The 17697-nt window shown below is 38.4% G+C and overlaps 1 protein-coding gene across 1 annotated transcript; it reads right to left on the reverse strand.

Annotated features, from left to right (window-relative positions):
• Positions 1-1206: 1206 nt before the first annotated feature.
• On the reverse strand, positions 1207-17685 carry Catsper2 (cation channel sperm associated 2). The gene is made up of 13 exons (XM_026391784.1): positions 17556-17685; positions 16850-16996; positions 15946-16119; positions 15652-15720; positions 8748-8920; positions 8104-8259; positions 7703-7827; positions 6447-6625; positions 6148-6247; positions 5740-5796; positions 3204-3454; positions 2417-2584; positions 1207-1238 (listed from the first exon to the last, which is right to left on the reverse strand). Exons 2-13 carry the CDS (start codon positions 16992-16994, stop codon positions 1207-1209), a joined length of 1629 nt encoding a protein of 542 aa, XP_026247569.1. The 5' UTR covers positions 16995-16996; positions 17556-17685.
• Positions 17686-17697: the final 12 nt, after the last annotated feature.

The raw sequence follows: 17697 nt of genomic DNA on the forward strand, positions 1-17697 counted from the left end.
TTCTGACCTTGAACTTGGGGATCCTCTTGCCTTAGCCTCTGATATTATGAGCATATATCACTGAGCTCAGCCTTACTTATTTTTTTTTTAGAGGCATGTATTTTATCTTACTTAATTTTTTTAAGTCTCAATTTTATCTCCAAAAAATAAGAGAAAAATATCTTTCATATGTGGTTATCTTATGGAATATATACCTATATTCCATATATAGAGTATTATTTATATTCATAATACTATATTTTATAAAAACTATAAATATTCATAATACTATACCTTCCATCCATGTCAAACACTCAAGTGATAGAATTTTTAATAATAAACATTTCAACTGAGTTGAGTCATCCAATAATGAAATAGGATCTCTTCTATGTAGTAAATCACCAATAACTACTAACAATAACTAATGGCTAGATAATCACCTTTTCAATGAGGTTTTAAAAGATGTTCCTGTGGGGATGTAGTTCAGTGGTAGAGCACTTGCCTAGCATACAAGAGGCCCATCCACAGCACTACACATACACACAAAGGTTTTCCTGCATTGATGTGAGATAGATTAAGTCTGAGGTCCTTCATAACACTAAAAATCTGTGTAACATGTTGATTTGAATACTGCTCTGAGCAATGGTAAAAAAATTGAATAAAAAAATATATCTTTCAGCACAGAAATGGGTATAAAATGTCTGACTGAAATTAATGGTGCCTGGGGAGCATCTGAACAATTTTTGGTCCAGACTACTGCCTGATTCTAGAATCAAAATAAAACCAATTAAGATCAGAAAGAAAGAAAAAAAGCATTAATGGTGCATAAGAGAAGTAATGTCAGTAGACAATGGAAACAACATTTTTTTGTTGTTGTACTAACAACAGCTCTGAGAATCTCTTCCCACAGAGTGCTTTACAGACTGCCTTAGGGAAAGCAGAGGTTGCAAGAAGGGTAGAAGATTACAAGATTAAATGATAAAGTTAAAAAAATAAAAACAGAGCTGTAGAGAGAATGGAATGGCAAGGAGCACAGGCACCATGAGCATCTGAACTAATTTTTTTGCCTGACCTTATGCTTTCAGTGTCCCTATGTCTTAGAAACATAATTAGTTAACTCAAAAGCAGTATTTATTAGACATTTATATTTTGAATTCTCTATTTCCGAGTATTCCCTTCATTATCTTCTGCTGGGCCCAAAGATTTCAAAGCCATCCACTGAAGGCTTTACTTGTCTTCAAAGCTCATCAGTGCCTGCACTGTAAAGAAACAGACCGTGAGGCTTGAGAGCTAAGAATGTTTGGAACATATAAGCATTTGGTGAAGACCTTGCTTTTCTGAGTTCTAGACTCCCACACAAATCGACTAATCTTTACTCTAAATTAAGCCATATGAGTCGGCAATCTTTGCCATAGACAAGTTAATCAAGATTAAAGAAACCAACTTCAACCTTCTCTTCCCTTCCACACTGTTCTCCCCAGAGAACAAGTGGGAAGGCAGGACTGAAGAATTACTGGAAAGAGCAGGATGAACGTCAAGCAAATTTTGATGTGGGCAAAGCTTGTCTTTGACATCCTACCCAAAATTCTATGTCCCAATGTTTTAAATTTCTATTATTGCCCTCCTGTGCCCAACACATGTACACATGTATATATGCACAGAGAGTCCTCCTTCCTAATTTAATTCACATTGGATTCTTTTCAGCAAGGTATGAGGAAGAAAACTCAGATGACCATATTAAATTGTTAAAAAAAAAAAAAAAAGCCCTTAACTCTTCCAGGTTTTTTTGTTTGTTTGTTTTTATTTTTAGAGGGAAATTTTATTAATCAAAATTAATCTCCAAATCATGAAATATAGAAAAAATAATTTCAAGCAGATAATTCTTAGCTTATATAAAACTCTACTACTTAAACCATTTACTTCTGTATCCCTAGATTGACACTAGAAGGGCTGATGGGAAAAGTCTACAATTCATAAAAATCTTTTGGGGGCTGAGGCAGTGGGCACTTGTGGGCTTTCTGCTCTCCATTGAAACCCCATAGCTGTCCATGTGAGCCTGAGCCCACTGCTCATTACTGAACTGAGACCTTCAAAGAGAAGGACTATGTCCAGAAGGGAGTGGACTACCCAAATAGGGCAAAACCCACCTTAATTCCCAAATGGAATTGGACACTATGCTCTTGGGGAACAAGCTCTCAGATCTCATAGGATTTGGGCGTCCCCTGCTGGAGAAGCAGGTTCTAGGTTCTCTATGTTAGAGGAAATTGGGACACATAGCCAAAATGTGACATACCAAAACAAGAATTTGCCCTTTTCAGGTGTGAGGTAGACAGCTGAGGTGCTAGAATAGTGGACACCCTCCCACTTCTTCCCAGTTATATATATATTATTCCCATGCTATCAACTCCCAATCTCCATGACTGCCGTAACTCCATACCTGCAAACTGTTGTAATATCTTACGCTCTTCTAGGTTATACTGAAGCTTTTCCAGCAACTCAAAATATCGGAAGAGTGAGTCTCTGGGCCAAACCACACGGTCATCCTGATCCATATCCATTAGCCCAGGTAGATTCTGGTGCACAAGAGTCTCCCAGTCCAACTTATCTGTAGGGAGGAATATTTCTTAAAAACATGCCTAGATTTCTGGAAGTTGGAAATGAGTTGATTAAGTCTCATGGTGTGGCTAGAAAGGTGGAGATGAAAGAGGAAACAGGAAGCATGGAGGGTAAAGGGCACATCACCAAAAGACTTCTGTTTTTTGGGTACTGGTGAACGAACCCACAATTGCTTTACCAAGCTACATCCTCAGCCCTTAAATGTGTGTGTGTGTGTGTGTGTGTGTGTGTGTGTATATATATATATATATATATATATATATATATATATATATAATTTCTAGACAAGCTCTCTTGCTAAGTTGCTAAGGCTGGTCTCAAATCTGTAATCTTCCTGCCTCAGCCTTCTGAATCTTTGGAATTATAGGTGTACCATCATGCCTTAAAAAGACTACTTTGTACAATGAGTGAAAAGAGCCACAGCCGCACTTATCCAAAATGAAACAGAACTTCAAGGAAAATTAAAAAGTACAAAGAAAGTAATTAAGACCAGAAAATCAGACTGGTGAAGAAAATTGGAATACAGACACAGTGGGAGAGCTCCTCTTAAGATTGTGATTTTTTCATAGAGCAGTCTGAATTCAAATAGAAGAAACTCTTCTGCTCACCAATATTATCAGAATATCTGAATCCTGGAGACACAGAATAATAGGAGGAAGAAGAGGAGGCAGAGGAGGCAGATGGGTACTCTTTTTTGCGGGGAACGGATTTCTTTGTTTTTGATTTAGCCTTTGCTGTATCTTTAGCAGCACGGCGCTCAGTCTCTGCTGGTTCTTCAGCAGCAACACTGGATTCAGTCTCTATGTGATCCCCTTCAGAAATTTCAAAGTCCGAAGATACCTTTTGTTTACTGATTTTTCTGTATGTGAATTAAGAGATTTTATTTCTTCAAATGCATTTATGAGTTATGACTAGTTTATTCTAGTCCTGTCCCTGGCCACCCCTAAAGTGATGATTTAAAGCTTATGAAGTATGAACTATTCCCAAACTTAGCTTAGGCACTTCCAATCTCATTTATCCCTAATATATCCTTCTTACCTCTTCTCTTTCTTCTCACATTCATCTATGAATAAATCCTCTTGGCCCTACCCTTAAAATACACCTTTTCTCACTAACTTACTGGTACTGGTACAACCCTGGTCTGTGTCATTTTCATCTTTTGTGAGAACAGATGCATTGCTGCTGATCTCTGCTCCTTCCCTTATTCCTTTACAGTTTTACCATCAATATAACAACCTTGATAATCCTTTAATGTAAATCACTCCATGTATCTTCTCTTTTCTGCTTTCCTTTTCCCTTGAAGTTAAAGTCAAGTCCCTCCAGTGACCTCCCACAGCCCTAAAGATTCAGTTTCCCATCCCAACATCTCTTTGACCTCATCACTCTTTCCCTTGCCTATTCTGCTCCAGTAACAATGGCCTCCTTGCTGTTTTTCAAACACATTAGGCATGTTTCTAGCTTAATACCTCTGTACTAGTTGTTCCCTCTGCCACTAACGCTCTTCCCATAGATATCCCCAGGGAAGTCTTTTTACCTCCTTTAAGTCTTTGTTCACATATTACCTTTTCAATTGAGGATACCTTGATTACCCTGTTTAAAACTATAATCCATATGCAATTCTTAGCCTCTACTCCTAATTCCCTTTAACCTATTCTAATTTTAATGTTTCCATAATGCTTATCATAATTTTTAAAAAATATTTATTTTCAGGGCTGGGGATGTGGCTCAAGCGGTAGCGCGCTCGCCTGGCATGCATGCAGCCCGGGTTCGATCCTCAGCACCACATACAAGCAAAGATGTTGTGTCCGCCGAGAACTAAAAAATAAATATTAAAAAAAATTTTTAAAAATATTTATTTTCAGTTATAAGTGGATACATATCTTTATTTTTATGTGGTGCTGAGGATCGAACCTAGTGTTTCACACATGATAGGTGAGAGCTCTACCTCTGAGCCACAATCCCAGCCCACTTAACATAATTTAACTTAATGTCTGTATGTTTATTGCTTATTATCTCTTTACCTCTACTAGTATATGAGCGCCATGAAAGCAGGCATTATTGTCTATTTTGGTCTCTGGCATGTCCCAAACACCTACTAAGTATTCAATAGTTATTTGTTAATGGATGAATGAATATCTTTTTTTTTCTATTCTGTTATCTTATTCACTGCTACACACTAAAGGTCTAGAACAGTATCTGTTTCATTGAAGGCGTTTGCATCTGTTTCTTGTGGCTGCCAGGACAAATGACCACAAACTTGGTGGTTTAAAACAACAGAAATATATTCTCTTATAGTTCTGGAGACCCTAAGTCTGAAATCAAAGTGTTGGCAGTGCCACACTACCTCTAGAGGTTTTTGGAGGCAAAGTTCCTTGCCTCTTTTACCTCTAGCAGCTACCTAGAATGCCTCAGCTTCCCTTGGCTTATGGCTGCATCATTTCAATCTTTAGTTCCATTTTCACCTCTCTTTCTCCTATCTTATGGGTCTGTGTTTTCTGTCTTTTATAAGGATCCTTGTCATTGAATTTAGGGCCCACCTGGAAAATCCAGGATGAACTCATCTCAAGAACCTTAAATTAATCATATCTTCAAAGACTTATTTTTTTTTTGTACTGGTGATTGAACCTGGGGTGCTTAACCACTGAGCTACATCCTCAGCACTTATTTTATTTTTTATTTTGAGACAGGGTCTCACTAACTTGCTTGAAGCCTTGTTAAGTTTCTGGGGCTGGCCTTGAACTTGTGATCCTCCTGTCTCAGCCTCCCAAGTTGCTGAGATTACAGGTTTGCACCACCATGCCCAGGCCATTTTTAAAAATAGGTCACATTCACAAGGTTCTAGAGAGTTAGAATATGGACATATAATCTGGGGGGGGTCACCACTGAACTGATTACAACTAATAGTTATTAAATAAATGGACTCTTTCTCTCAAAGTCAATCTTTTTTTAACATTCTTTTTTAGTTGTAAATGGACACAATATTTTGTTTATTTATTTTTATGTGGTACTGAAGATCAAACCCAGTGCCTGACATGTGCCAGGCAAATGCTCTACCACTGAGCCCCAGCCCCAGCCCTCTCCTTTGATTTTCTAAACTCTCCTCCTTCATGTGTTTCCATCCCAGCTCACATAAGTGCTCCTAACCTGGTATGTATTTTGCCATGGAATGACCTCAGTGCTTCAGGGGACAGGTTTTGTCTCCTGCAAAACAAATAACCAAAAAAAAAAAAAAAAACATAAACAAGAAAAAGGGTAGAGAAAACTATCCATAAGCATAGTGCAATAAGGGAAAAAGACAAGAATTCTTATCAGCAAGTGAAGAAAACCATATAGGGAGAAGAAATTGTTTCAAAGGAGTGAAAAAGAGTTGGGAAGCCCTCACAGTGGATGAAGAATTAGGCAAAATACTAGAACTGGGGAATTCTTAACTTTAGGAGCGAATATTCTGTCATAAGGGGAAAAGCAGGGTCAAAGTTAAAGAGTGAAACCCAGGAATGAGGTCAGAGAGCCTTTGAGAGAAATAAAGTTGGGTCTGAAAACAGGGGAGCAGACCTCTGGATAATCTGCCGCTTGAATATGTCAGCTTTGTGCTGAACCTCCAGATGCGTCATTTCCTCACTCAGCTCATTCCGGATATTCTGGAAATTAGTTACTGCCCCAAAGGGCCATTAGGAGTTGGGAAATGGTGGTGACTAGATCTGGAAAGAGGGCTTGGGTGGGAACAGACCATTCTAGGATCCAAGCCTTCGTGCTACACTGGGTTCTCTCTACCCACAGTCCACCAATTCCAATTATCAGACTAATTTCTTGACGACCTCTTTCCCAACAAGTTGCACCTCCTTCATGCTTACCCATCATGGCTACTATGATATTTCTAAAGATAATGGAGCCAAGCAATAACCAAAGGATGACATAGATGCTGCTGAATACATGGCTGACTTCGGGAACCTTCCAGACATCCTGAAGCAGTGCATACCAATGATCCAAGGTGAAGAGAATGAACACTGTCACTACAGAATTCATCAGGTCCCTAAAAAAAATGGTGTGTGAAAAATAGAAGCAAAAATCTAAATCTCTCAGAAACTGTGCAATTCTTATTTTTAAAGCAACATAAAATTTCTTCAGAGTTTGTTCTAACATATTAAAAGAATTTTTAGCTAATCATTCTTCAGTTTGAAATTGTTTTATTAAATTTTCCTGGGGTTGGAGTTCTAGATCATTGGTAGAGACCTTCATAGAATGCTCAAGGGCCTGGACTCAATCTCCTGCACACATACATACAAGTTTTCCTTTATCTTAAATAATACCCCTTACTATTCTATTAGTCCTGAAGCATAGTAAGTACTTGATAATAAATTTTCAAAAGATGAATGAGTTATCAACTAGATTTTTGTTGTTGTTGTTGTTGTTGTTTGTACTGGGGATTTAACCCAGGGATGCTTTACCACTGAGCTACATGTCCAGTACCCATGACTTGAGGCCATGACCTCAAGTCAGAGCTGGGCCAGACTAGGCTGATCTTCACCAACAGCCCATTTTTTAATTTAAAAAATTTTTGAGACAGAGGCTCACTAAATTGCTGAGGCTGGCCTAAAATTTATAATACTCCTGCCAAAGTCTCTAGAGTCACAAATGAGTGCCACAGGCCTGGCACCAACAAGATTTTTTTAAACCTTCATTCTAATTGTTCTAACTCATTGGTATGAACTGATAGGCAAATAAATGGATGAACATGTGACATAAACATAGATGATCCCAAATAATTATGATTATATACAAATAATAAAAAAATTATAAAACTGCTGGGTACAGTGTTGTATACCTGTAATCCCAGTAATTTGGGAGGCTGAGGCAGGAAGATTACAAGTTCAAGACCAGCCTGGGCAACTTAACTAGACTTAGTCTCAAAATTAAAAATAAAAAGAGCTGGAGTTGGGCACAGTGGATATATGCCTGTAATTCTAGCAGCTTGGGAAGATGAGGAAGGAGGAAACTGTTCTTGTTTCTTACAATAGCTTATACTTTTTGTATTACGGTGCTTTGAATGAGCTTCCTAGTGTCTAACCCAGATTCTCTCCCCCACCCAGACTTCCCCAGCCCTGCATACGAGAAGAACACGTTGTACACCAGGTCCTGGCGAGTTGAACGGGTGTAATCCTCAAAGAAGTAGACACCAGTCACAGCAAAAATGTAGAAGAAGATGAGCAGCAACATCAAGAGGAAGGTCATGCTCTGAAGGCCATGACCTCAAGTCAGAGCTGGGCCAGACTAGGCTGATCTTCACCAACAGCCCAGTCAAGCCCACCTGGCCAGCCCACCCAAACCCTTACTTTCATTCCAGAACCCAGTCATCTCAAATTCACAGCAGTTTATCCCTGGTCCTTTCTCAACAAGTAACATTTCACAGGACCTTTTATTGCCTTATTTAACCCACCCAGACTTATTTCATATTAAATGTTAAACCCCCATCTACCTTGCCCCCTGCTTTAGCTGCAACAGTCAAATCACCTTGAGGGCCCTCACCAAGGCCAAAATAATAACTCGAATTTGACGGAATCGTGCAAAGAGTTTGAGAGACCTCAGCACCCGGCAGATCCTTAGCAGCTGGAGCCACACAGGTTGACCTGATACCCCTCCCAACACCACAATTTCAGGAAGCAAAGACTGTAGGAAACAAGAATATGAGTAAAATATACCCAAAACCACCCAGGCACAGATGCATCTTCATCCCATCCTCCTAATAGTTTCCTATGTACTATCCTTTGAATAGCATTCTCAGGAGATTGATTCAGCCCTCCTATACTAAATCACTTAACTGCATTTCAACTCATTTAGATATAAAAAAGGGATAAAATTAGTGTTTATCTTCTTGAACTGTTGTGAAGCACAAATGAGATAATACATGTAAAACATTAGTGTAGGCACTTGATAAGTACTTAGTAACTGGCAGGTGTTATTTCTGGGATTGATGTTGTGGTTAGATTCTACCTTGCTCCTAATACCAACAATTCTTGCAATTACTGACTTTTAGTTAGAAAAAAATATCAAAGAAGGAAATTAGGTAAATTTTTGTGTGTTTCTTTCTGTATATTTTGATTTACCTAGACACATTCCTCAGCCCACTAACTAATCCTCAAGATATCTATCCTTACCAATATGGTAACAATAAAGTCAAATACATTCCAGGCATTCTTCCAGAAGAGGAAAAAGCTTGATAGCCACATAAGAAGGATCTCTAAGATGAAAACAAACAAGATAAACCACGCTGCTACCTCCAAAATCAGCTTCAATGACCACAGTTTGGCATTTGTGGATTCTAGCAATTCTGTGAGGATAAAACAAAGGAGGTATAAAAATTAAGAAAGTAGTAAGTTGAATAATGGAAAATAATCACTTATAAACCAGTTTTGTCCACTATTATTCCATTTTTCTTTGAGTTTCCTGTCTTATCACTGTTGCTTCAACCTATAAAATTCAGGGACATACAGCAATGACCATAAAAAATAGCCACAATTCATTTCCTGTTAATATCTAACAACTGCAAATCACTTCCCACCCATTCTGGGATCACACAACCATTAAGGGATTCCTCCCCTTTACCACTTCTACCCACACCCCCTGTACTGTTATTAAATAAGTCCCAGAGTTCACAAGAAAGCATTGGGTCTTAATAGAATGAAAACATAGGCTCATGATATATAAAATATTTCATAAAGGATGTACACACAACAAATCAGATTCATAGTTATATTCATGTTTATTGTGTTATAAAATAAAATCATCACAAGGCAGGGGTATCAAGGAGTTCCCCCAAAAGGGAGGTGGACCTCAACTCAGGCAATGAGAATCCTTGGATTCTTAATATCATCACATAAAGGAATTTTAAAAAAGGTCTAAGTAAGGAACAGACTGAGGATATTGAAATATATACTCTGAGAGGGTAGAGTAAGGGCCCAGGAGAGGAATGCCCTAGCTATACCTCAGGTAGGCACATTTATATATGATAAGATGAATAGTACAGAGACATGATCTAATCTAAGAGATTGTTTTTAGTTCTCTCCTGTGTTGGTTAACTGGACATGTTGACCATTACCAGAATGGGGGTCATTTGCTGAATAGTGGAATAACAGCAATACCGAGATTATTTATTTTTCTTGTCTTTGATACATTCTGTTTTGGAACATGATACTACATAGGTGTACCTGTGGATAAGGTCTAATAACTGATTGAACAGTGCTGTTTATGATTAAGATATGAAAGGGACTTCTAAATCTAGATTTTTAATCCAGGGCCATTCTTCTCATGTATCCTTTCTATCTATCCTTATGTCTTCTTGCCTACCTCAAAATTACTTGGCCCTTTATTTTTTAGCTTTCTTTTCCTTCTTCTCTACCAAAAAATTATTTTTTTTCTGCAAAGCAAATTGAACCCTATGCTTCCTCTCTAGAACCTCATTATTTGCTAAATGCTGTCCCTTTAACTTTTAATCTTTTAACTTTCTCCATCACTGTTTATACATCTAATGAATGTATACTATGCACTAGAAAAAAGTAAGGTCAAAATAAGCTAAATAAGCATCAATATTATGGTGTTATTGCTTTACAGTTACCTGCTCTTGGATTGGATCAAGATAAAAAGAAAGGAACCATACAGTCAACTCTCTGGAATGGGTTGGTTAAAAACTATGGGAGTCATACTATACTTATCCTAATGCTTCTTTAGGATATGTGCTTCTTGAAAATTTTCTTTTACATAAAATGTTCCTCCAGGGGCTGGGGAAATAACTCAGTGTTAGAGTGCTTGCCTAACACGTGAGGTACTGGGTTCAATCCTCAGCACCACATAAAAATAAATAAATAAATAAAGGTATTGTGTCCATCTACAACTAAAATAATTTTTAAAAAAATGTTCCTCCAGGGGCTGGGGATATGGCTCAAGCGGTAGTGCGCTCGCCTGGCATGCGTGCGGCCCGGGTTCGATCCTCAGCACCACATACAAACAAAGATGTTGTGTCCGCCGAAAACTAAAAAATAAATATTTTTTAAAAAATTCTCTCTCTCTCTCTCACTCTTTAAAAAAAAAAAAAAATGTTCCTCCAGAGCTGGGGCTGTAGCTCAATGGCAGAGTGCTTGCCTAGCATGTGTGAGGCACTGGGTTCAAGTCTCAGCACCACATAAAATCAATAAATAAAGGTATTGTGTCCATCTACAACTAAAAAAATTTTTTTAAATGTTCCTCCAATTCTGAGGCAGTGTTTCACTTTTAACATCTCTGAAATTAGAATGCATCTTAAAAATCAATTATGTGTCCCAGAATTTTTATTTCTTATTGCATCTCACTATTGATGGCAGCTTAGATTCAATAAAAGAACAATATTTTATCAATAACAATAAGTTCTGGATCTCAGAAACATGAGATTATAGTATTAAAAGTAGCTGAAAACCACATTTGTGACTGGGAAATTGATTACTATAATTTTTGTTTAGTTTTTGCCTTCACAAAACAGGAAACCAAAGAGAGCAATGAAACAGTGTAAAGTAAGTCTTGGAAAGAGGAATCTGATGATTTGAGTATGGAAGTACAAATTAAAGAAGCTATTGTTATTTTATTCTCTGGGAAAAGAGCTGATATTTTTTTAAGAAGCTAAATGAACAGGCGCCAGCCTGGTGTAGTGGTACACTTCTGTAATCCTAGCTACTCAGGAAGCTAAGCAAGAGGATCACAAGTTCAAGGCCAGCCTCAGCTATTTATTTATTTATTTATTTATTTTAGTTGTTGATAGACCTTTATTTTATATATGTATTTATATGTGGTGCTGAGAATTGAAGCCAGTGCAAGTGTCCTACCACTGAGCCACAGCTCCAGCCCCCAGCCTCAGCAATTTAGTGAGGCCCTGTCTCAAAAAAAAAAAAAAAAAAAAAAAGATTTTCTAAAATATCTTTATTTTATTTTTACGTGGTGCTGAGGATCAAACCCAGTGCCTCATGCATGCCAGGTGAGCACACTGCCACTTGAGCCACATTCCAAGCCCCAAAAGGTCCGGGGACAGGGGTTGAGGCTGTGGCTCAGAGGTAGAGCGCTCGCCTAGCAGGTGAGAGGGCCTGGGTTCGATCCTCAGCACCACATAAAAATAAAGAAAATAACTATACTGTGTCTAGTTACAACTAAAATAATAATAATAAAAAAAGGACTGGGGATATATTTCAGTGGTAGAGCACCCTAGGTTTAATCCTCAATTTAAAAAAAAAAAAAAAGAAGAAGCAGCAGCAACAGCAGCAGCTAAATGAACCCAAGGAAGTTTAGAGGAAGAAATTCTAGGAATTGCCTAAGCAAAACAGAGTGTGCAAAAATGACTGCCTCCAACTCCACATCAACCAATGAAAATGTATATACTATCTGAAATGAAAATGTAACTTAAAAAAATTTTCAGCCTGCTGAGCACAGCAGCACATACCTATAATCCCAGTGGTTTAGGAAGCTGAGGCAGGAGGATTGCAAATTCAAAGCCAGTCTCAGGACTTTATTTAGGCCTTAAGCTACTCAGTCAGACCCTGTCTCTAAATAAAATATTTTAAAAAGGGTTGGGGATGGGGCTGGGGCTGTGGCTCAAGCGGTAGCGCGCTTGCCTGGCATGCGTGCGGCCCGGGTTCGATCCTCAGCACCACATATCAACAAAGATGTTGTGTCCGCCGAGAACTAAAAAATAAATATTAAAAAAATTCTCTCTCTCTCTCTCTCTCTCTCTCCTCTCTCACTCTCTCTTTAAAAAAAAAAAAAAAAGGGTTGGGGATGTGGCTCAGTGGTTAAGTACCCCCAAGTTCAATCCTTGGTAACCAAAAAAAAAAAAAAAAAAAAAAAACCAGCCTGCCTTAACAATGCAAAGGAATCTTATTGGAAATAGAGCTGAGAAGCCCAGCACAGTCCAGCCAGGAATTTTAGTCACTGCTGTGAGTTAATAGTGAAGATCTACATTTGAATATTCTTCTCTTGGGGTGATAGAAAGCAGTAGCTTTATCAAGCAAGTCAGGCATATGTATATGATTCTATGGTAAAGTTTCAATATTGAAAGTTGTCTATTGCCACTTCCTAATCTAGCACATAGAATATCAGGTAAATTCACATTGGTTGCAAGAGAAGTTCAACATTGCCAAAGAGAGGAGCACACCATAATTTGTATATATGTTCCACAAACGACAACAGTAAGAGTTGCAAATGATGAGTTCAAATAATGCTTACAATTCCACTGTAGAAATAAGCCTTTGGGTTTTTTTTTTTTCCTCATTTTTTTTATTGATACATTATAGTTGTACTTAATAGTGGGATTTGTTGTTACATGTTTATACTTGCACACAATATAACAATATAATTCCCCAGTGTTTCTTCTTTCTCTCATTTAGTTTTATACAAAGGGCTATAATAAAATACTAGTATTGATTTGGCCAAGTTACATGATTTGAAAATTCTGCCAAGCACAGTGGCACATGTCTCTAATCTCAGCTATATGGAGGCTGAGGCAGGAGGACTGTAAGTTCAAGGCCAGCCTTGGCAACTTAGCAAGACCCTGTCTCAGAATGTAGCTCAGTGGCAGAGAGTCCCTAGGTTCAATCCCCCCATCCAACAAAACAAAACAAAAACTAGTAAAATCTTTAGAACATAAGAAATGTCACTGAGTTAGAACAATAGGACTTTTGCAGAAGGGCAGAATTGCCTTCCATAATAATACATATATAATAATACATATAATACATATATAATATATAATAATACATAATAATACATACATATATCCCTAATTAATCTTAAATTCCTTAATGCCTTAATTATCTGGTTTCTATTACTTTCCCTAAATCTTCTGTTACCTAGTTAAGTTTTTCAAGTTAACAATACTTTTCTTACAGCTAGCTTATGGAATTATCCTGTAATATTTTAATTATTTTACAGATACTTAGATTCTTTCCCTTTTTTTTTTTTCGTACCAGGAATTGAATTCAGGGGAACTCTGCCACTGAGCCACATCCCCAGCCCTATTTTGTTATTTTATTTAGAGACAGGGTCTCACTGAGTTGCTTAGTCCCTCGCTTTTTGCTAAGGCTGGCTTTGAACTTGCAATCCTGTCTCAGCCTCCCAGATTCTTTTCACTCCAAACTACCATATACTTTTAAATATCCCTTCACAGAAGGCACTCATTTTTTGTAATTGGTTAGCTTTCTTTTTCTAGTTATGGGTATAGGGACATATATATGTTTGATATAACAACCGGTATTCAGAATTTCAGGCTGAATTCAAGGAAAAAATTTCAGGGCCAGATACCTGGGTTTGAAAGTAAGCTCCACCAGCTTCTAGATGAATGACCTTGAAAGTTTTATCTTTCTGCATCTCAGGATTTTTTTCAACTAGAAAGCATTTTCAAACAAGTTTGCAAACCCCTGAAAATTCTTTTTTGTTACATGACAGTACCTTGGGAATTGTTGAAGGTGTTCCAGAGTTTAGTGATTTTAAAGGTTTTATGGGCTCTACTTTAATTCCCATATTTATTCTTTAGTAACTAAATACATTCCCTTCTAAAACAGAACCATCCGAGGAACATCAAATGTTCTGATAGATATACCTGGCAGTTAAAGAAGATCAGAACATACTTAATCACCCTGAACAACACAAACTGTATAGATTTTGACACTTATATAGTTTAAAATTTTCATTGTTTTTAGGAACATTTTAGCTAATGATATCCACAATTAAGTAAGGAACACTGATGCCGAAAAGTACAACTTTAAGAAGAGCATAAGAGGGCTGGAGTTGTGGTTAAGTGGCAGAGTGCTTGCCTTGCAATGTGAGGCACTAGATTCGATCCTCAGCACCACATAAATACAAATAAACAAAATAAAGATAAGAAGAGCATAAGAGACAGGTGCAGTGATACACACCTGTCATCCCAGCACCAGGGAAGGCTGAGGGAAGATGATTGCAAGTTCAAAGCCAGCCTCAGCAACTTAAGGAAGCCCCAGGCAATTTATTGAGACCCTCTCTCAAAATAGCAAATAAGGTGAGAGTGGCTCACAGCCTGTAATCTCAGTGGCTCAGGAGGCTGAGGCAGGAGGATCGTGAGTTCAAAGCTGGCCTCAGCAACTTATTAAGACCCTGACTCTAAATAAAACATTAAAAAAGGGCTGGGGATGTGGGTCAGTGGCTAAGTGCCCCTGGATACCATGAAAGAAAAAAAAAAGAAGAAAATAATTCTGCAAGTTTATGTCATGATATGTTCATTAGATTCCATAAAGTGCACTCACACAATGAAAAATTTTATACAGCACATCAAGCTGTCTCTAAAACTTTAAACATCAATGTCAAAGAAACTGTAATGATGCTACATTTATTTTTTAATTGGAAATAAGGATTATCCATGGTGGCAACGTATTATTTTCAGAGTAAGAATTGTAAATGAGCCAAATCTTTTCTTTTTTCTCTCTCATTATTTATTTATTTGTCTGATTGTTTATTTATTTATTTATTTATTTGGTACTGGAGATTGAACTCAAGGGCACTCAACCACTGAGCCACATCCCCAGGCCTATTTTGTATTTTATTTAGACAGGGTCTCACTGAGTTGCTTAGTGCCTAGCCATTGCTAACGCTGGCTTTGAACTTGCAATCTTCCTAACTCAGCCTCTTGGCACGCTGGGATTACAGGTGTGCACCACCACGCCCTAGCTGTCTCTCATCATTTAGAAACAAAATATGAAAATTATTTTTAAAAGTAAGCCAATTGCCAGGTGTTTTGTTCCCACCTCCAGTTCATTGTGGATTTGTCACATTGCTACATATTACACCCTACCTTTAAGTGTCTAGACTACCCTGTGTCCACTACTAGTACCCTGAGAACCTAGTACCCTGAGAACCCTCCAAATGTTTCTAGATCTTAGTCGCTCTACAAAATCTATTCCAGAGGGCTTAATAGAATTGTCCCTATCACAATTCAAACAATGTTTTAAAAGGTAAAATGATCAATTTAAAAGAAAATACCTCCCACCCACTTCCTCTTTCAGTATCAGTTCTCACCTATTTCAACCATTAGTACGATTGTATTCAGGAAGATGAGGAAGATGATGAAATTTGTGAAGAGAGAACCTATTTTCTCTTAAGGAAACATAAAACGGAGTTCTTTCAGATTTACAGAACTGAAATAATAACAGCAAGAACATAAGATACAGAATGAGGACCTGGGTAGGGATATATAAATATATATAGATAGATACCGTTAGATACAATGATATTGGTATTTGGGGTCGGGAAAAAGAAATCATACACAGATGGCAAATTATCATGTATAAAAAACAGAGACATAAAGGATACTCTCAAGAACCCATCCAGCCCACAAGGAAAGAGGTGGCCTCTGACTGCAGCGCACACGCAACCTGCTCAACATTCGCTGGGCATGTGAAATTCGTCCTACATGTCGAGGCTTTATGGATATTCGCACTAGCTGATGCTGATCTCCCAGCAAAAGTTTCTTCTGAAGGGAAGGATCTATAATAAAAATTTTAAAAGGGATAGCACATGCCTCTAGTCCCAGTTACTTGAAGTTGAAGCGTGAGGATCTTGAGTCCAGGAGTTAAAGGCCAACCAGCAAGAGTCTATCCAAAAAAGGGGAGTGGACAAACATAAAGGAAATTCTTTGGGGTTATGAAAAGGAGGGTTGGATGTAGGGAGATTGATCGGAAAATGGGTTTTATAGTACGAGGACTTGCCTTGCAGTTGCTCCTTCTCACAGCAAATAAAACATCTTGTTAGTTTGGGGGTGAGAATTAACATATGGCTTAAGACCAACACTGACCATGCCCAAGAATAAAAGCAGCAGGTTCAACTCAAAGTGTCTTTGGTGAGAAACTTTTCAAAGTTAGTCAAAGCTAACAGTCTAAAAGGGAGTGACATGGGCTCTATTTCCTAGATGCTGGGCTGGGGATGTGGCTCAAGCGGTAGCACGCTCGCCTGGCATGCTTGCGGCCCGGTTCGATCCTCAGCACCACATACAAACAAAGATGTTGTGTCCGCCGAAAAATAAATATTAAAATTCTCTCTCTAAAAAAAAAAAAAAAAAGAAAGTTTTATTTATACAACACTTGATAATTTATCAAGTGTAGCCTCCAAATCAGCAACAAAACAAACTTCCCTTAATTTTCTACCCTTAAATTTCTCTGCTTCCTATTCTGGAGAAAGACAGGAGTCTTAAACTAAGTGTAACGAAGAAATAGCTGACCAAGTATCTCCCGGAGAGTGTGGCGAGGCACAGCTTGACTCAAGCCTTGCAAATGCTCTATGAGAGAGAAAGTATCCATGAGACGCGAACGAATGGCATCAGCTCTGGGCAGTTGCATGTGCCCTGCTTGGTAATCAGTAGCCATGTCTGTTAAGAAAACAGAAGAATCAAGGGTTATTTCATTCTAGAAGTTGCACCAGTACCAGAGGGTTTTTGCTCCTCTTCTTTACCCTCTTTGCCTTTAAGAGATCTTAACAAGCTCAAATCTAGTAACTACCAACAGTGAGAACAAATTCACTAAGACTCATGGTTTGTTTTAAACAAAAGAGAATAAAAGTCGTCAGAGATACTGCGTAGTCAACCAGGTGTCCAGACAACTTCGTTTTCTGACAGCATTTCTAATAAAAAACTTGTCTAAATTTATTCAGTTAAAAAAAAAAAAAAAGCAGCAGCCACCAGGGCAGGGGCCCTCAGGATGGACAAAGTAGCCAGGACCCATCTGGACCTGAGGGAATCAGGCAATGAGGTGGAGCGGAGTGAGGGCGTAGGTGGTTGCTCCCGAAAAAAAATAAAAATAAAAATAAAGGATGAGGAATTGGACAATGCAACAATCTGACGTTGTGAAAATGTGTCCTGCCGCGTGTGTCCACTCCAACGGTCCCTTAGGGGCCAGCTCTTTTTCTCAATTCCCGCTGCTGGGCCTCACCTCAACCCAGGCTCCCTTCCGCCCACTCAACCCGGAATTCACTCCCCGGCCTCCGGCTCCTGAGCCCTCAGAACTTGGTTTCCCCCACGAAGGACCCTCTCCGTGCCGAGCCCCAGACTCGCTGCGCCGCCTTTCCTGCAGA

Source organism: Urocitellus parryii, chromosome 6 (assembly GCF_045843805.1).
Source record: "Urocitellus parryii isolate mUroPar1 chromosome 6, mUroPar1.hap1, whole genome shotgun sequence".
NCBI lineage: Eukaryota > Metazoa > Chordata > Mammalia > Rodentia > Sciuridae > Urocitellus > Urocitellus parryii.

Excerpts from the sequence above, each read along its gene's own strand:
- Catsper2 (XM_026391784.1), bottom strand. The coding sequence starts at position 16,994 with ATGGCTACTGATTACCAAGCAGGGCACATGCAACTGCCCAGAGCTGAT. Across the intron at positions 7,828-8,103 it reads CCTTGGTGAGGGCCCTCAAG|AGCATGACCTTCCTCTTGAT; the intron begins GTGATTTGACTG and ends CATGGCCTTCAG. Across the intron at positions 6,626-7,702 it reads GTGTACAACGTGTTCTTCTC|GGACCTGATGAATTCTGTAG; the intron begins GTATGCAGGGCT and ends CATTTTTTTTAG.